We start from the raw sequence: 20,680 nt of genomic DNA on the forward strand, positions 1-20,680 counted from the left end.
CGAAGTAGCATCTATTGGCAAGAGTTATTCGGTGTTAGATTTCGAGGCTGACGCTGTTGTTTATGTTAATATGGCTCCAAGATAGATGAAATTGTCAACGACTTCGAAGTTATGACTGTCAACAGTGACGTGGGAGCCGAGTCGCGAGTGCGACGACTGTTTGTTTGATGACAGGAGATATTTCGTCGTGCCTACCATTCATTACCAGACCCATTTGCTTCACTTTCTTATCCAGTCTGGAGAAAGCGCGGTTGTTATGGCCAATGATATCGATGTCCTCGGCGTACGCCAGCAGTTGTACACTCTTTTAGAAGACTGCACCTTCTCTATTCAGCTCTACAGCTCGAATTATTTTCGCCAGGAGAAAATTGAAGCAGTCGCACAATAGGCGGTCGACTTGTCTGAAACCTCATTTGGTATCGAACGGCTCAAAGCGGTCCTTCCCGATCCTGACGGAGATTTTGGTATTGCTCAACGTTAGTTTATGCAGCCGTATTAGTTTTGCGGGGTTACCAAATTCAGACATCTCTGCATAAAAGCAGCGCCTTTTCGTGCTGTCGAAAGCAGCTTTGAAATCGACGAAGAGGTGATGTGTGTCGATCCTGTCTTAACGGCTCATTTTCAAGGTTTGAATATCTGGTCAGTTGTCGAGTTCGAGCAGTACTAATGTACAAATTGTATACCTATTTACATTTTCATATATTTATGTCCGACAACAACAAATGATCCTACACAACTTTGTCAACACAAACGCTCTTCCATTACATATGTACATACATGCTTGGTCAATAAACTCATCATGCGGCACAGATAACAAATATTGCGTTTTCTTTTGGATTCCATACATGCAAATCTGAAAACTTACATATGTAACCATAAAAATATGATTTTTTAAGTTTGCACGCTCAACCCCCCTAAACAAAATGTGGCCTGTAAGGGAAGCCATTAACAACCTTTCAGTGTCAAATGGCCCATTAAGTAATCAAAAACAATGAGAGTCGTACTTCATGAACCCAAAGACTCGTTAAGCTTCGGCTGCAGCGTGCACTTAAATGATTTGAGAATGTCATTAAAGTTGCTGTTTAGCCAACGGTTTTTGCATATTCGAAATTTTAATTATGCAGTGGACGTTAAGAGGTACTCCTAAAGCCAACAGCCCAACAGGTGAACAGCTGAGCTGCATAGGCGGGACAATGCGATAAGACGAAATCGGAAAATACTTCTGTGCGGTATTTGTGTGCGAATGTAATGAAAATGCATTTGCATCGTTGCGACAGCCAACGCTGAACTGTAAACATAAAAGCTGTCAAGAATGCTAGCGAGTGTCTGTACAGATGTGTGTGTGTGTGGATCACCGGAATGCGAATGCGAAGGATCTTTAATGCATGGGACAGTACATTGTCCAGTAGTTTATATTGTATGTGGAATCAATGATCATTCTTCAGCATGTACTGACATGTGTGTATGTGTGTGAGTGCAAGTGGGTAGCCTCTTCAAATGCATGACTAATTGACAAATTAACACGACAAAGTCTATATGCTATAAGGCAAAAACTCACCGGTTATTTGCATATGGATTTGTACACACACACGCGCATCCAAGAAAATATACATACATATTTATGCTTGTGTATACAGCGCTGCCTTGTACCAAGTCGTTGACATACTAATTCAACGATGCAGTAAAAATATTGTTATACTAACGATCAATTAGCATCCATTTATATAAATGACCGCTGTAAGGTGAGCGCGCTTTAGTGGATTCCTTTTGGCGGCCTTATTAAGATTTTGATTGTTTGTTTTAAATATTTTCATTTAATACAGACAAACTGTCATATATCAAAAACTGTAAAAAAAATATGTATGTGTCAAGCGGTTATGTCCACTTAAAAGTCAGATTAACGTTTTGCCAAGAGGGCCTGAGAGGGTTTTCTATCACTTTCGCAGCAATTGTCGCCGTATTTTAGTAATAATGCGCTGAACATTTTCTTTCAAGGCGTCCATCGTCTTGGGTTATATGCGTAGACGAGCGACTTCACTTATTACACAAAAAATATTCAAGCAGTGTTAAAGCGCCCGATCTTGGAGGAAACGCCTCGAGAAAATGCGCTCATAAAGAGGTTCCTTCAACAAATTGATTGTTTCGTTGGCTGCGTGACTCATCTTGTTGAAACCAAAGTTCGTCTTCATCAACCAATTCATGTAAGAAGAAGTCTTGAATCATGGCTCTTTAGGGTTTCATATTGATTGTTACAGTATCAATGATTTGAAGATCTAAAGGCGTCTCAACAATAGCTTTTGGATTATCATGATTCCAAAGGCGACAATTTGGTTTATTAACATACCCATTTAATCAAAAGTGAGCTTCATTGCGAAACGAACAATTATTTTTGTAATAAATCGACATGATTTGCAAACGTTGTTCCAGAGTAAGACTGATCACTGTGAAATGGCATATCAGACTAAGTTTAAATCAAGTAACAGCTGTCAAAAAGACCAACTCCAATAAAAAGTGTTGCCTCGTTGAGAACCACACTTCTAAAAAAACATCCGTTACTAAGGACGTTTTACGAAAATTCAAGTCGTTTCGAAGAGATTTGCCTCACCGACTCTGAAAACGGCGTTATGAGAAAAACGTGTTTGAATTTTTGAGAGCCGAGTGCGCTGAGCTACACATTGTTTTACAAATACGCTCATATCTCCGAAACTATTTGTCGCATCACCCTGAAAATTTTGGATAATATTCTCAAACATATAAGACAGGTTAGGTTAGATGGCTGATCAAAGATCGCACGTGGACCACTATATGTAGTCTTTTGTGAGGCAATAAAAAAGAAGAACTTCTGTGTTCGGGGCCAGCTTGGTGGTATTGACCTCCAACTCATCTTCTTCCATACAGCTTCTGCAGATGACGTCTGGATGCCAATATGGCAATGGCCCGTTAAAAGCTCCAAAACTAGGCAGAGGCTAGCCTTACTGAGGGCAAAGATATCTTGCGACCGATATTGGGTCAAAAGGCTTTTGCGACAGCGCATGTACCGATGGTGGTCCAGCGCTGGCCAAGCCTCCGCGAAACCCAGTTATCTGATAGACAACTGTAAAACACAAGAGGATATGAGAGCACTGACCTGCTTCCGTTTTCTACCAATAGCGGTTCTAGGGTGCTTTTTCTTGATAGTTCATCAGCTTTACAGTTTTCTGCGATTCTGCTGTGGCTTGGCCCCCAGTCAGAATCCAGTCTTATCATAAAGAAACTCGATGATATTGATAGCGCGGTTAAGCACTCTTTGATTAGTCCTGAACGCACTGTTAATGAGTTCAAGGCTAGTATCGCCGCTCTGCTATCTGAGTGTATGGTCACTTCTCTGAAGGAGGTTGCACTCCGGAGCTGTAAATCTACTGTTACCTTACCTTAATGGTTGTAACCTCGGTCTGGAAGACACTGCAACAGTCAGGAAGTCTGTTAATGAAGTTGATGGAGAGCTCCTGACAGTAAGTCCTTCCACCAATCTTTGCCCCAAGCTTTGACTCATCCGTGAAACATATAAGCAGACTCAAACAGTGAAAAGAAAATTTGAATTTTTGAAATACGCTAGTAGTTATAGCCCCTTAAGACAGAGTAAAGTAGTCTTTTCAATGAAATTGCTGTGATTTTTATCTCCCTCTGCCGTAAGAGTGTATGCTAGTGGCTTTCTTACTCTACTGATTTAATTACTTTTTCCAAATTTTTAAGGCTTGACTGTACCCATATAATACTGCGCATACAAAATATCAGCTTTATTGGAATATATATATACTTTTAGCTAAATTTTAGAAGTAAGATCTGTTACCTAAAAGAAAATTAAGCATAACTTAATGTGTGATATAGACGCATGACCGGCACAGGCTTCTTTATATGTATCCAGGTTTTTGCAGCTCTGATTTTAAAATATTGAGTATGAGAGTCTAACAAAGGCATGTAACTAGTTGGACACACGACTATAATTCGATGGAATAAGGAAACGGAATCCTAGAAGTCAAATTCAAACAATTGAAAAGCGTTTCCAACCTGATCTGACCAGGTTTCTTGCTTGAAAAGTATTTCAACATTTTAGTTCAATAAATATAGTATTGACTGAGAGTCAGCATGTAACTAGAAAAATTTATGTATGCACGCTAAAAGCAGAATATGCGAGTATCGAGCAAGAACAAATAACGCCAAAAGCGTTGATAGCAACAAATGAACATACATACTTATGTATGGCATTTATAATACTTCTAGAAGCAATATCATAGTAAGTTCAAGGACACATCTCAGCTATGCGCTGTCTACTTTGCATCTAAGTATTTGTTTATAAAAAATATAAGTATACATTTGTATATGAATACGTAGTTATTATTATATTTCTTTATTTGAGCGATAAACTCAGTCATTTATCAACTTATGTACTCGCAATATAATAGACGAAAGAAGAATTTCCAGAGGCTTGGCCGCACAACGCATTTAATATAGTTGATCGCTAGCCTAACATTCTTCATTTAAGGCAAATGCAAATAAGATAGCATGACTTACGTCAGGTGCCAAATATTCCAATTATTTAATAATAAATTTGAAAATCGCGCGAAAATTTCGCTGAAAGTAAGAGGTTACTGAAAAGGAAAAGTGCTAAACCTTAATTATTTCTACCGAAAAGCTTTCCAATTTGCCCAGCGTGCTCAAAGCCCTTTGCAGTTTCCAAAAAAACCCCAATTATCTCCTCGATAGGCAACATTTTGTTAATTGCCAGCTTGTGCCGATCATGTAGAGGCGTGGTAATAATGGCGATTATATTTGCACGCTTCAATTTTTTGTGTGTGTTTGTGCTAAGCCCTTTTTTCACAAGAGGCTTGCTTTTCGAATAGTAATTTATTATATTCATCATATAGTTGGAGAAAAAAGTGCAAGTGTCGAAGTACGTGGGCTGCCTTTTATGTTTTGGGTCTTGGTAACTTTGGTGTTTTAATCTGGCAATCTTACATCTTTAACGAAAAGTTTGACATTCGTGGTGTTGTACATACTCAGATCGTTTAGACGCTATTTGTTTTGTTTACAGTAACTTAAAATATTCATCTCGGCCAAAAAATTTAATTACATGGAACAAATTTTTATTCGACTATGTTTTACAACTTTCAATGTGGATTAACTCCGCAACAATGCATCGCTGAACTTAAGGGGTTACATGGGTTTCCTCAAGCAAAAAAAAATTCTTTTCAACAATTTTTTTCATATAAAAAATAAATATTTTATTAAGATTTTTTATTGTTACAAACATACACTATTAACATAGAAATTCTGAAATTTTTGAAAGAAAATGTTTTAAATTCGGCCATTGCGATGCCATTTTCGGTAACCCCTCGGAAAAAAGACGTGCCCGCGTTGGCAGGATAACTCCTTACAGCATCATCTAAAGAGAAAAAGACGTGTTTTAGTTAAAACCTTAACTTAGAACTTGGGCGAAAGAAAAAAGAACTGTAAACTGGATTTTTGGCAGACATTTTTATAAAAAAATTAAAATTTCAGTGAAAATTTTCGACAGATTCAGAGTTGTAATCGAAAAAAAAACCTCACTTTAAGTCTTTAAGAATTGTCACTCAAAGACCTGTGTAAAATTTAAGAAGCTCTTAGCCTAGCTAGCCTTGAGCGCACAAGTTTTCAAGGCCGTATCTCCGAAACTATTACTCGGATCAACTTGAAAATTTAGTACAATATTATAGAGATGTTGTAGATCTTAATAAGACAATAAAAAAGTTCGATATTTTGAAACCCGTAAACCCAGGTAACACCTTAGTTAAATTTTTAGCTATGAAGCCATAAAGAATTTCGTGAAGCTCATCTAAAATTCATCTATTGTTGCTCTATGACTTCGTGATGGATGATAAATCGTAGATTTATGCATACGAGCCCGAAAGAAAACAGCAGGACAGTAGTCATCTGTATGGATGTTTTTAGTTCTAGTTGTGCGTGCTTCGGGCTTCCAAGCCTGTTTTTTCGAAAAGCTGAACATGTTGCAACAACGCAAAACAGTAAATTCTGAGTGGTACATTTGTTTGTCAGATGTCTTTTAAGAAATAAGGAAAAACAACCGCCAAAGAGAGATCAATCTTCACTATGACAATGCGAGCTCTCACACATCGACTAAAACAATTATATTTTTTAGCCCTCAAACCATCGACTTGATGACTCATCTACTGTATAGTCCTGACTTGGCACCAATTGACTTCTTTTTATACCCGAACGTAAAAAATAAACTAATGTATCAACGTTTTCCGACACACGAAAAAGTGGAGGAGTTCAGTACGAATATTTTGAAGACACCTCCATCAGAGTGGCAAACGCATGCCAAAGTGTATCGATCTTAATGGAGAGTATTTTAAAGAACTAAAAAAGCGAAATAACGATTTTCGTTGATTAATATTTATTTATGTTCTCTAATCCTAAAATATAAGAGTCAACCCTCGTACTAACACTTTTAATTACTTCGTAAACGGATCTTCAAATACAAATTACAATCTGATAAATGGAGAAACTTATAATCGTGAACCTCTATAAAGGTTTAACAAAAACGTGCTAAATGTATAGTATAGCTAAATATTAATAATTACTTGTAATAACGCCCTAATGGAGGGCATCTCAATGTTAAATAAAATAAACTGACTCAGCAAATTTCGAAAAATCTCGCTTCAATTCAACGTGACATTTTGCAATGAACTTCAAAACCTAACATGCCTTAGTTGCTGTGCCATTACACCAAAGCTTTATTTAGGCATTTATCTTTTACTATTAACACATCATAACTGCTAGATAACTGTGTGGGGTTTCACAAGTTGTACGCGGCCGCCGAATATTTGATAGGACAGCAGAAATAATTTTTTTTTGGATTGTGGAACCGCTTGTGATTTGCAATCTGTAAACCCGCCCGCTATTGATACGCCAGCAACAAATATGCAGTTGCCTCATCTGCTGCGCGTAATCACCGAAACCCACTTTGCCACACGATACGTGTATACTCACTTGCAACAAAAAACAGACACAAGTCAAGTAACCACACAAAAACAAAGCGGAAAATTTATAAAAAGCTGAAGTTTATTGCCGCTTGTCATGAATGTCGCTTTGACACGCTGTAACCTGCAACGAACAACTTTGTCAGCTACCCGTTCTATTGCGCCACATTTGCTTGCCACAGCGCATCAAATAGTTTCCCCGTCATTCTCTTCGTCGGGTAGCTACTACAACTACCGACTGACACTTTTACCGCCTGACGTTTTTTCCATTTGCCCAGAGTTTATCTTGTTTTTGCCCTCGGCGAAGCTGTTGAGAAAGAGTGGAGTATTGTTGTTGTGGCCGCAGTTGTTTTCGTTGGTCCGCAGCGTCGTAATTTTGCTGGTGATGTATGTCTCCAGCCTTTGCATTTTCTAAGTCAAAATTATATGACCTATGTACATGTATACATATGTATATATGTATGTACTTACTAGTGATGTGCGTGTTAGGTCCCGTAAATCCCGCAATTGGACCAGAGCAAGTATGGAAGCGGTTATTTTGGATTCCTCACATATTGCCCGATATATGCAGAATAAAGTCACCCGGAAGTTCGAAAATCTTTATATTAAGTATATAGGATCTACCCGATTCAGCTCATTTTTAACACACAGACGTATTATTTTTAATGCTTCTCTATGATTTTCAATGAAATATCTCAAACATTGCCCGATATTTTAGGTCCAAAGCCAACTATAGGGTTTCTTCTTATACGTATATCTCGTACAGCTCAACGTTCCATTGACTGCGGTACTCGCCGTAAAACGGCTTTGTCCCCGATGCTAAAGATAATGGTTCTGGCGTATTTAGTTATTTCTGGGGAGGCATGGTTCGCCTTCTCACTTTAGCTAGCCTTCAAACAGATGTTCTTTGGCTAACCAGAGGATACTTGGTCTAAGGCCGGAAGTCATGAGCTGCTTGAGACATATGTAAAATAATCGTTTCTGCCCACTTCCAAGTGAAAGGCACTCAGAGAATTTTCCTCACTTGCATGAACTTCTACACATGACCCTGTCCTCCAGAGAAGAACGACTGGCGTGCTGTTATAAACTCGGTTATAAACGCGTAAGCGGTGTCTACGCCAATAAAGAAGAAAAAGGCGAATTTGTGTGATGTAGATTTGGTGGTTTAGGAGATATGTACATTAAATAGATTAGATTACCACCTATTTACATATTATATTTAACTTGTTTATATTCAGTTAATACAAACAACCGTTAGGTGAACAAAACTACGTATTTGAAGCAACATGTTGCAAGAGTGTACAATTTTTGATTTTCTATAATTTTATAATACTAAAGGAAAATAGAATAGTATATACCTACATATATTTATAACTCCCACAATTCTGAAGTTTTATGAGGCATTGTTAGAGATAGGATATTAACTAAATTTACTGATTTATTGTCATTTCAGAGTGAAAATGCCATTGGTGCTCATCGTGTATTTGATAAAACATCATTCTCCTGTTCTGGACGGCCATCGGGTTACTATGCAGACGTTGAAACTGGCTGTCAGGTATATATATTACGAGCGTTTCTTGCCTACTACTCTTACCAAAATGACCTGTAATTGGCAATTCTAAACGTACTAATCCAAATTTACTTTGGCAGGTGTACCATATGTGCGACGGTTTGGGACGCCAATTCAGCTATTCGTGCCCCAATACGACGCTTTTCCAGCAGCGCATGCTAATCTGCGATCACTGGTATATGGTGAATTGCTCCCGCGCAGAGAGCGACTATGCAGCGAATTTACTAATTGGTGAGTATGAAATAGTAAAAGCAAATCTACTTAAATTAGATGAGCTAAGACAATAATAACATCGGTTCGCTATTATCGCAGAATATCACAATAAACTTGACTTCCAAATAAAAAGAACTTAACATATTTTTCGTCTTCAATGCAGGACAACGGGATAAGCCGTTTGTGAACGATGAGGAAAACAGTTTGCGTACACCCCGCCCTGACCTCTTGGATCGACCTTATGCACCAGATTACTCTGGAGAATCATTCAGAGATCAGTACAAGGTTTGTAGAAATAACTCCAAATTCTCAGAGTTTTTGTGTCGCTTTTGTCTCTTTTTAAATTCAAAGGACAATTGTGGTACCCTTAACAATGTCCTTCTCACCTGTTTTTTATATTTTCTATAGCAACTTCCGGCGATCCAAAATCAAATACAAATTGGCGATACTCCAAAAATACAGGACAAATTCAGTGCAGTCACACAGTCGACACCGGGTCAGCAACACTGGAAAATACCATCACCGAGCCGCACTATACTGCCACCAGCCTACGAAGCACAGATCTCGGACGACAGCACTTCGCAAGCAAATAGTGGAAACGTACAATTTGTGCCCAAAACGCAACCAGCACCGCCAACCGTAGCAAAGACATCAGGTCGTGGCCTGTCAAACAATCGCTTCAACAGCGCAGCGCTACATCAGCGCGGTCAATCGGGTGAGCACGAGGACTTAGGTACGAGTCACAGTACTCGTTATAATACATCAGCTGATTTGAACTCTGCTGAGCAACCGAACAGAAAAGCGGCAAGTTTCCTTAATAAGGACAACGTTAAAAGTACGATTACTTTGACAACGCCTACAGTTACAACAACTCCATCTACTACCACAACAAGAGCCGCAACCAGCACTACCACTAGTACTGTAGTTACGACAAATTTACCTTATAAAGTGCCATCCAAGGTATACGAGCCGCCATTCCTGTATCCAATTTATAATGAAAATGACACTGTGAGCACAAGGACATCACTACGCACTTCGCCTGCCACACCCTTTACAACCTCACCAGCTCTGAACAAGTTTACATCCACAACTCCCATACCAGCGCCAAACCGGCCAACAACGCTGGCGGGCAAACCTTTCACCGTATCAAACGGTGGTGTGACCACAAAAGCACCCACTATTGGTGGACGTAGCCAGAATAATTTAATTCAAACTAGTTTCGGTCAAAGTTCCAAAGATATACGCACTCCTACGCCAGCGCAAGGCTTTAAGCCGCCTACACCTCGTCCACCTGTAACTACAACCACAGGCGTGCCAAAAAGCCTGGAGAACTCTCCTTTTGACTATAGTATTCCTACCACAAATCGTCTTCATTTGCCTACACCTTTCATAAATACGTCGGACGCGACCGGAGCCCAAGTCATCAAACCGCCAGCGAAACAACTTCTGCCCCCACATCAAGAGTTTGTGCAACACGACATTGCTACCACACAGGGGCCGCCCATCTACTATGAGTGGAAAATGCCGTCAAATGGACTTGAGCCACCGAAATTGGATCCGCCAATTGGTGTGGATGGACGCGAATATCCCGAAGCGACATTCGATTACAATGCCATCAGTGGCGCCAGCGATAATACAAACGCGGCCGAGCAAAAGCAAATCTCGAATATCAATGCTGCGCCACCAACAAAAGCGCCGGGTGAAAATAATCCAACCGCACGTACGCCTATTTCGCGCTCCATCAAAGAGACGGGACAGCCAAACAGCGTACACCGTGTAAATGCCGAAAAGCCGAAATCGGCAAATACATTGGTGGTCGCAACAGATCGCTCCGACACAATAGCCGTTCCAGCTTCGGATATCACACAGTTGCGCAAAGACTACTCGGTGCCCGAATATCTATTTCCTTTAGAACCGTTGGGCCGTACTGGCTATTTGTCGACGGATGCGTACAACTCATTTCTACTAAAGATACCTGAACATGGCGACGATGAGCCGGAAGATCACAGACATTGGTTCGGCGAGAATCCTAAATGTCCCGAGTGTCATCCGTCTTTTGTAGTGCCCGGTACTTGCGAACCCTGTATACGGAGGTAGATGGGTGCAACCGCTGAGGACTTGGATCCAACGGGCATTTAGTATTTACACGAATTCGAAGTTTAGCACAATAAATAAATGACAATTCTCTTCTTTAGTTTCATTGCCTTGCTCTTTACTACAAAACAGAGTTGCATTTGCAGCATATATAGAGCTCCTAATTTGTAATTAAATTAAGATAGGGAGCGAAGCCAAGCGTGAGCCATTAGCTATACTACACACATACACATGCGAGTACATATGTTTTACATATACTTTAATATTAGTATATACATATGTATATAATTTTTATAACCGTTATAATTGTAAATGGCTGCTACTATACCATGAACAATACCTGTTATATAAATTAGTTAAGTAGGATGCATATTGCTACTGCTCGTGCCTGCATTTTTCGCCTCCTTTTCATTGATATCCATATACTCGTATAAGTACAAGTGAGCGATTATTTAATATTGATTAGTGGTCACTTGCCTTTTCATTCAATCATCTAAAATAGCCGTAACAGATTTTCCCTGGAAGCATTCAAAAAACAATGGCTTCCAACAATAATACAAAAATCCTCACAAATTTTCTTTTCCAATTCATTCTTATTTGTGCTTCACTTATAGCTTTATAAGTAATCTAAACATAGTTTTATTACAGTAAATGTTAGGTTAAGTTTGTAATATATATCAACCCCTCATATATTCGTACGAATGTTATTGAATAAAACGTAAATTAAAAAATAGAAAAATCCTTTTTTTGTTTTGTAAAAGTTTACAGATACAACAATATTTCTGTGAATTTTGCTGCAACATCTTCAATAGTTTTTCAAAACTTCGGAACGGAATGTCATGGTACTCAAAGCTTCGGTGATCCCATTTTCTCTAACACTGTTAGTGGTGTCCACAACATGGATTGGTACATCTCGAATCAGGAAAGTTTTCCGTCATTTTATTTCAAAATATTGGCGACTTGAAAATTTTGAGAAATGTCAAATTGAAATGGCCGCCAAGATCATGCAATTTAAAGCCTCTAGATGATTTTTTCCAGGCGTATGTTAAATCAAAAGTTTACGGAAATCAACCAACAACGCTCGAGGAGCTCGAAAACAACATTCAATATACTATAGCTGAAATTCCAGGGGAAATACTGGTATAAAAGGGTGGAAATATAATTTTCCGAATTTAAGATATAGCTTTGCCAACACCTGAAGTTATTTCCTCGGCTTTGATCTAGGCAAGTTGCAATGCCATGAAATGTTCAAATACACTCGAACTTAGCCCTTTCTTGCTTGTTTATGTTCGTATTTCGAAGCAAACCAATTTCTCGGCTTCCACGTAAGAATCGAAGAGCTGCTCAGCCAATGCGTGACCCAAACAAATGATAATCGGAAGGGGCCAAGTCTGGCGAACATGGCGGGTGTGGTAGGAGCTCCCAGTACTTAAATTGTAACCTGAAACGACTTTGCTTTGTGTGCAAGTCCATTGTCGTGCAACAAAATAACTTTACCATGCCTTTTGGCCCATTCTGATCATTTTTCGATCAATAAATGGTTCAAATTGATCATTTGTTGCCTGTAGCGATTATAATTAAGAGTTTCACCAGGTTTTAGAAGCTCTTGATATCCCAAACCCTTCTGATCTCAGCAAACACAGAGTATTACTTTTTCACCGAATCGATCTGTTTTTGTAGTCGATGTTGATGGTTGTCCCGGATTAACCTATGATTTTCTCCGTTCAGGATTCATCATTCATCCATTTTTTATCGCCTGTGACAATTCGATGAAAAAGCTGGTTTTCTTTCGTGTATTTGTAGCAAATTTTCACAAGTTTTTCGGTTTTACATTTCTCTTTCATTCAATTCATGTGCCATCAATTTTGCACACTTTAGAATCTTTCCCGTTCTGAAAGCTCATTCAAACGGTCTTAAATTGTTTCCCGTGCAACATTTAACAGGCTGCCATGTGGTTTTGACTCAAAGTATCATCTCCATCCAATATTGCTTGTAGTTCAGGACCTTCATACATTTTTGGTGGTCTTCCACATTTTTCATTTCTCACATCAAAATCATTATGTCAGAAACGTTGAAACCACATTTTGCCTGTTGCTTCTGATTCTGAGATGATTTCCACAAGAAAGCCTAGTATCAGTCAATTGGTCATCATCTGACAACGCGTCTGAAGCAAAGCAGGCTCCACAGATGCAAGCGGCTACTAAAGAAGTGGCACTCGGTCTACGGACATAAAAGTACCTTTTGTAGAGATGTTGAGGAAGTTTCTAATAAACAGACTGACGCAATAGCCTCCGAAGATGCAAAATATTATTTAAAAGATTTAACTACTGTAATGGTTCGGAGCGAGGTCTCCTGAAAAGACGTTTTACCTCTTCACGTCTGAAAAAGGTGGTTAAAAATGGGGCAAAGTGTACAGTGGCGTAGCTACAACTTCAGCGCCCGGGGCCAAGGATGTTCTGCCGCCCCCCTTTATCTACCTACCTACAATTTTCGTGAGGTGGTTCGAACAAAAGTGAATTTTTACAAAATATCTTCGATATTAAGTATATAAAATTTAGGAACTAAAAGCCACGCAAATTCTGAAGTTCCAAAATTCTAACAATACGGTTTTTGAGGAAATTGATAGTAAATTTACAAGACATATTATTAAAAGCCATAGAAAAAACTTATTTTCGCCCTATATCTTGTACACTTTTGACACAATTTGCAGGATTTTTTGCCCAAATTGGAGTTTTTAAATACCATTTTTGAAAATTGGGAGAGTGTACAACTCTTTATCTTTTATAATAAATTTTGTAAAAAAATTTGTTGAAGTATTTTTCTGAATATTAAAAAACAGCGAAGATCGTTTTGCCGCCCCCAAGACGTAGCGCCTGGGGCTTGAAAATTGAGCATTAACAATCAGAGATCTTGGTTGGCATCTTTGGAATATTGGAAGAATCAGTGGAAACCAATTTGAAAGATCATTTGGGCCTAAGAAAAGTGAAAGCACGATTGGTTCCAAAATCGCTAAGTTTTTTCGAAATCTAGGTCGCATTAACGTCTGTGAAACAATTCTTTCCGACTACCAGGATATCATGAGACATATTATTACTGGCGATAAGTCTTTGATCTATGCTATTAATCCGCAAACAGACATTCAATCGGCCGAATATCGTGGTATAGGTGAGCCGAAGACGAAAAAAAAACACGTCAAAGCTGGTCAAAAATCACAACACGTATACTGATAATAATACGAGAGCTTATTCGAAAGAAGAGAGATGTTACCAAGGAACAAGACAAGGAGGAAACTCTATTTTAAAATATATCCTATAAGAATGAATTCTAAATGAATGCTCTGTAGCTTTTAGTAAATTATTTAGTTGTACAATTTTTGGGAATTTTTATTCGGTTGAATTTTTCCATTTTTTATGTATAAAAGCTAATGCAGAACTTTTTTATTCTTATTGTTATTTGAATATGCAAAAGCAACAAAAATATGATATGTGCATTCTGACAAGAAAGTACCCGGAAATTGTAAATAAAACGAAAAATATTTACTAATTCAACAATATTTATTTTTTCTAGTCATCGAAGCACTTTTCATAAGCACTTTTGGTGACGGCTTTCAACTCCTTCAGCGAATTTTGTTTTACCTCTTCGCTCTACTGAAAACGGGTTACATTCCGTTGATTGTTGATTGTTGTTCGAACGATCAATCATGTCCAAAGAGATTTGTTTGTGGTATTCTTTTTGAAAAAAATTCAGCTTTATCAGGACGAGTCGAGCAAGAACACGTTTCATACCCAAAAAAATACACCTCACGAGACTCGCGAGAGATGTCGACCTCTCTTGCCAGCTCGATAACACTTACCTCACGAGCAAGCAACATATGATTCACTTTTTTAATATTTTCATCAGTTGAAGAGGGTCGTCCAGAACGAGACATGTTTCAAATAACTTTCGACCGTCTGTGCAGGCTTTGATAAAACTGAATCACCGACGGCATTCTCCAACATGCCGCATACGAAATTTGGTTAGAAATACAAAAGTTGGGACAAATTCTTTCTTCGATATTTTTATTCATTATAAAAATCGCAACACACGAGTGAGGTGTACCGACTTAAGCGCCAGCTGTAAACAAACTGGTTGACATAGCTCGCTCACATTTGGCACAGTAATTAAGGACAGTACTATCGACTTAGCGACATACATACATTCTTTTAAATATTATTTATCCGGGGTATTTAATTACAATTTCCGGGTACTTTTTTGTCACAATATTTAGCCAGTGCTTCACAATATTGCTGACCAGTGTTATTTCCAACCTGCTGAAAATCTGCCAATACAAAATTCGCACAAACCCAATTGAAACACAGTGTCGTTTGTATATGAGTATATCAAGGAAGATATAAATTTATTAAAATATTTTTTCATTAACTGGTTATTTTTTTTTTGGAAATTAATCCTTTTAAAAAAATCAAAACAATTTAAAATTATATATTTGCTTTTCGCTACACAAATACGTAATTATATAGTAAACATTTCCATATGTGTGTATGTATGTATGTATTTTGTAACATGCAAAAACATACGCTAGACAATTTTATTTTAAAAATATGGGTGTTTCTACATGTGTGTTGAATGTTTTTACAATTAACTACAATGTAATATTAATATTTTTTTGTTTTTGTTTTTGCTTTATAAATTCAATTCACTTACGTGCTTTACATTTAACAAGGCAATAAGATGCGTCTACAATATACATATATAAATTGCATCGTTCAGGTATACTCGTATTGAGTGGTTAACACCAAATTGATTAGCGTTTAAAATAAATGTAAATGTTAAGGCAAAAGCGCTTTGTGTGAAGCACAAACAGCGACGCAACATAACGTTTTTCTTTAAGCGACAGAATAGGACTTCATTTTTGCCGCAATGAGCATGCGAAGTGTTGGTGTATTTACAAATTCATGAAGTTGGTGCTTGATTGTAGGCGAATGAGGAAAGTGTGGGAAAATGGCAACAAGTGAAAATACAAAAATTAATATTTAATTAAGAATGCAATTGTTTTTTTTTTTTAGTAAATTTGGTTTTAATGAAGAACAGTAAATAAATAGTAAATAAATAGTAAATTCGTTAGAGTTTCGAGTTTTAACGCCGCCATTTGAATGCGAAAAGTGTTGCCAGCGCGTTGAACATTGTTTTTGTGGAATTTATTAGCATCTTCAATGATTTTTATTTAATGAAAAAATATTACTAACTTAAAATGTAGAAATAAATGAAAAAAACTTGGCTTTAATTCGCATTAATCTTAGCTACGAAACATTTGTGATATTCAGTTTGTGTTTGGTTTCTGCGTCTGTTTGTACAATACGCGCATTAAGCAATAAATAAAAATAAAATAAAATAATTGCAGTTTTGTGAGATTTCTCCGCTTTACATCATTAAAATTAATTTTAAGGCACTTTTTTTTTAACTTCGACTAACATTAAAATTTTATTTATCAAGACGTACACATATAGTTACATATAGTACATTACACTACTTCGGCCACGCATCTGAGACGCCGTACATTTATGCCTGATTACACTCAGTTATTTGCATGCGTTCGGTACAGTTCGTGCCAAATAACAACAACACAAGCAACATATTGCTTTTCATAACGGTTGAACGCAGGGCCAACGTTCCTTTTGTGAAGGCCCTCCTACCGACTTCGCTTGGTACAAATTTACTGCTGAAACATGCGAACTACATGCTTATTTTGGCTAATGGATCGAATGAATCAGTAGCGAATTTGCACAAATCGATGTCTACACAATTGCTGCGAATAGTAATTATACACACTTCTTTTTTGTATTTTCGACATTTTTTGAAGTTTTTTCGTTCATTTTCTTCCTTTAAATTTTTTAATATCTGGCATGCAAATTCTATAGTGCATTGTCCTTTTTAATGAATCGAGCCATTGTCTGCTAAGACGTCTCCTAGTTATTAACGGCAATTTCCATACATATATACTTATGTATATATATACATATATATATATTTAGATATCATTTCCTTGCGCCCAATTGCGAATTTGTGATTTTTTAGTTTTAACTTTTAATTTTCACTGACTAGCATTTCACGTCATTCTATTTTTAAATTTTAACGGGAACCTTAAATTTAAAAAATCCCCCTATTTTTCGCGTTTGTGTTGTTTTTGTTTTTGTGTTATTATTATTATTTTTTTCTTTTTGGATATATATTCCATGCAGCTTTTGCTACGTTCCAAAATATGCGCGCCCTTCATCCTTTCCAACTTCGTAAACACCGTTATTAATTGTTTTGTTCGTTACTAAATTTTTAGTTGCCAGCAAACATCGCACAAAGCCACGCGCACATAACCACCGCAAAATGTGTGCTTCAAAGGTTGGGGCGATTGATCGGCGTTCCCTCCCTTTTCTCACAAGGATCGTATAAATAAATGCTGGGCACCCAGAGTGCCGAAGGTGGCACGTTCGCTTTGTCCATTTTATCGGCATCGCCCTTACGCATCAACTCCTTGCACTTGTTCTCCATGTTGTCACCGCAGCTGCAGTCGCTTTGCTTCGGCTGTGCAACTAGCACTATCTTGTGCGCCTTCGTGACATCGACATCGCAAATCACAGCCGCTTCGTGATTACAGTGGAAATAACGATTCGTTAAATAACCGTCGACGTAGATCTGCGCACAGTGAGAGTAGTTATGAGTATGATTTATTTGATTCTATAAAATGTTACTCTACCTCATAGCCGCCAATTCCACAGCAGTCGTGGATCACCCATTTGACGTATAGCGAAGAGATGCCTAGGTCGGAGACTTCTGTGATTGTAACGGGGAAGCTTTGACGCGGGCAGATCCTACCACGTGTAGGTGTCGTATTCTAAAATATAAATAAATATGAAATACAAAACAAACAACAATACATTTGTTGCAAAAAAAAAAATTACAATGGAATTTAATCAATACGAATTTAAGGGGTTACATGGGTTTACGGGCTTCAAAAAATCGATTTTTTTGTTGTCTTATTAAATTCTACAATTCCACTAAAATATTGTTCTAAATTTTCGAGTTTATCCGAGTAACAGTTTCGAAAATAGAGCTTTGAGAGCTTGTTCAAAGCTAGTTAGGCTAAATGACTTTAAACGAGTTTTTCTCGAAACTGTGTTTTTGAAGTCGGTTGACAAGATTTCTCGAGAACTATTCAAAAGATCTTCGTGAAATTTTGCACAGGTCTTTGAGATACAATTCGTCTTTCCGTCGTTCAAGGTCTAGGTTAAGGTTTTAACCAAAACACATATTTTTTCTCTTTAGATGATCCTGTTAGGAGTTATCTTGCCAACTTGGGTGTATCCTTTTTACGAGAGCACCGAAAATGGTGTCGCAAAGGCCGAGTTGAAAATAGTTTTTTCGAAAGAGTTCAGATTTTCGTTGTTAATAGTGTTTGTTTGTAACATTAAAAAATTCTAATAAAATATTTCATTTTTTATGTGAGCAAAAAATTGTTGAATAAAGACTGTTTTTTACCCGAGGAAACCCATGCAACCCCTAAATAGATGACCGACTCGTATTCGTGTACGCGTTTGCAATGGAGATGTCATTGTTTAAACCTCTTCCATTGCTCTGTTCATAAGTAATTACCTGTTCGGCATTTTTCTTGCGTCGCGCTTGCTCCATGGCATCCAGATCCATTATAATGGAATCGATAAAAAATCGCTGTCAAATAAAATATACACATATCATATATATTGTATTGGCTTAAAAACAGTTTCAATTGCGTATTTAGGTATTTCGTACGTACCAGCTCACTACAACTGCATTGGTCCTTCGCCTGATTCTGAGTTGCAATGGTGGAACAGTTTTGTTTATCACGCATCGCCTGGCAATGGCAGCAGCTGCATTCGGTACAATCACTTTTCGTTTTGTTCGTTTGGTTCGTACGCTGACTGGCAGTGGCGGATGGTGCGGCGGAGACATGAGTTTGGGATTGACTCGGTTCTGTGACTATTCCAGTATCATCGGCGTCTATGCATTCGCATTCTTCGTCATCAGGCATGGCAGTCGGTTGGTAGAAGCCGTGTACCGGACAAAGGCATGGCTGCTTACAGGTGCATTCTTCAGGGCAACCCTTGCCACAAACAATCGGACTAATATCAAAAGTTGCGCCTGCACCATATCGACTATCTTCCTCGCAAGGCTGACTAGACGGTTCAGTGCGATTTTTTGGGTCTGCAGCGAGCGCAAGTGTCGCTATCTCTTCGATTAGCTCCAGATCTCCTATGCAACTGCAGGGCATGCCCTTGGTGCCGCAATAGCCTTCTGCATTCTTTTCGCCAACCTTTACCTTCTTCAAAGACTTTGTCGGCGCTTCGGATCCAGCAGTGATTTGCATCTTCTGCGGCGGTGGGATCGCCACATTAGACAAAGGTACACATGGTGAGCAAGGTGCACAAGTTAGCAAATTTGGTGTGATTATCAGATTACATGGCAACTGTAGTGGTATATTAACAGGCTGACCTACAGGTTGTGGCTCAGACATTTCCGAATGCGCAATCGATTGATTTGGACTGGTACCTTTACGGCTTGGTGTGAATGTTATTTTAAAACCGGAATTGAATGGACCATTATCGGCCATCGATTCTTCTGAACCAAGTGCGCCGATATTCCGCATTTTTGTTGTTGCAACGCCACAACCACAGCCAGTACCGTTCTCGTCACCCTGATTGATTAACTGTACGACTTCGCGGAGCAACTGAAGTATAGCTACATTTCGTGGAGGGTTCGCGTTCGCGCTCGCCTTGGTCTTATTCTCTTGCGTTGATGGCGAGCATTCGCAGTCTGCAAAACGATTCTTTGTTTTACTGCCACTTTTAGCTTTTCCTTTCACCGCTGCCGATGGCATGCAATCATCCCGATCTGAAGATGCCGAACTCAGAGAATAGAACTCTTCCTCACTCAAGTTATTTCTACCGCTATAATTTGACGATGCCATGCCACTTGGTAAACGTATTTCATAGGACGGCCTTGCCGGTGGATGTGCCGAGGATATCGAAATTTCAAATGGACAGCGACAGCTCAGCTGGCCACCTGATTCAGATGTCGAGCGAATGCAATAGGCTTTGCTGAAAAGACCGGCTGTTGTTACAGTAGAAGCTTGCGAATTTTGCGAATCTTGTTGACTGGATTTGCTGGCCGAAACCTGCTCAACAGGCTGTTGATTTAAGCAGTTTACAAACTGTTGCAATTGCTGTTGTTGTTGCTGATACAACTGAATTTGTTGTTGTTGCTGGTGTTGTTGTTGTTGTTGAAGTGATGACTTCTGCTGCTGGTGCAATTGTTGTATTTGCTGCTGCTGCGGCGTTGCATGTGGCGGCTGTTGTGTTGACTGCGGAGTCTGCGGCGGCGGATATGCGGATTGATGATGTTGGTTTGGCTGTTGGAAAGTACGCTGACAGGAACATTGCACCGGAGTTAACGGCTGCTCAGCTGTTGTTGGCTGATTACTGATAGTGGATATGGGTGTTTCCATAATTACCCGATAATTAGACGGATAGTTGATGCAGGACATCGCTGCGTTCTGTGCATGGGGTTCTATACGTAGTTGGATGGTTTGGGTGCCGCTTAAATGTGCGTTATCTCGGTGAGTATCAGTTTGGGAGCACTTCTCTGCAGTGCCTAAAAACGGAAAAGAAATACAAAAGACAAGTCGCCAAAAAACGTAAATTAGATAACAGAAAATATTTCGACAAAATCTACGAATTGTTTCAATAATTTTAATTTCAAA

At 38.6% G+C, this 20,680-nt stretch overlaps 2 protein-coding genes across 2 annotated transcripts in view; one reads left to right on the top strand and one right to left on the bottom strand.

Annotated features, from left to right (window-relative positions):
• The window catches only part of LOC120766619 (mucin-5AC), a 50,591-nt gene extending 38,988 nt beyond the window's left edge, over nt 1–11,603 (top strand). Inside the window, exons 4-7 of the mRNA XM_040092230.1 lie at nt 8,473–8,574; nt 8,670–8,820; nt 8,966–9,087; nt 9,211–11,603. Of these exons, the coding sequence (XP_039948164.1) occupies nt 8,473–8,574; nt 8,670–8,820; nt 8,966–9,087; nt 9,211–10,899 (2,064 nt within the window). The 3' untranslated portion in view covers nt 10,900–11,603. The remainder of the gene's footprint in view (nt 1–8,472; nt 8,575–8,669; nt 8,821–8,965; nt 9,088–9,210) is intronic.
• A 3,730-nt stretch (nt 11,604–15,333) lies between these two features.
• Nucleotides 15,334–20,559, bottom strand: LOC120782218. The gene is made up of 4 exons (XM_040114379.1): nt 18,698–20,559; nt 18,538–18,612; nt 17,642–17,779; nt 15,334–17,580 (listed from the first exon to the last, which is right to left on the bottom strand). Exons 1-4 carry the CDS (start codon nt 20,462–20,464, stop codon nt 17,281–17,283), a joined length of 2,280 nt encoding a protein of 759 aa, XP_039970313.1. The 5' UTR covers nt 20,465–20,559; the 3' UTR covers nt 15,334–17,280.
• Nucleotides 20,560–20,680: the final 121 nt, after the last annotated feature.

The sequence above is a fragment of the Bactrocera tryoni genome, chromosome 1 (assembly GCF_016617805.1).
Source record: "Bactrocera tryoni isolate S06 chromosome 1, CSIRO_BtryS06_freeze2, whole genome shotgun sequence".
Lineage (NCBI taxonomy): Eukaryota > Metazoa > Arthropoda > Insecta > Diptera > Tephritidae > Bactrocera > Bactrocera tryoni.

Coding starts and splice junctions, on each gene's coding strand:
- LOC120782218 (XM_040114379.1), bottom strand. CDS start 20,464: ATGTCCTGCATCAACTATCCGTCTAATTATCGGGTAATTATGGAAACA. Junction 18,613..18,697: donor AATGCAGTTGTAGTGAGCTG/GTACGTACGAAA, acceptor TTTATTTGACAG/CGATTTTTTATCGATTCCAT. Junction 17,780..18,537: donor GCAAGAAAAATGCCGAACAG/GTAATTACTTAT, acceptor TTTATATTTTAG/AATACGACACCTACACGTGG.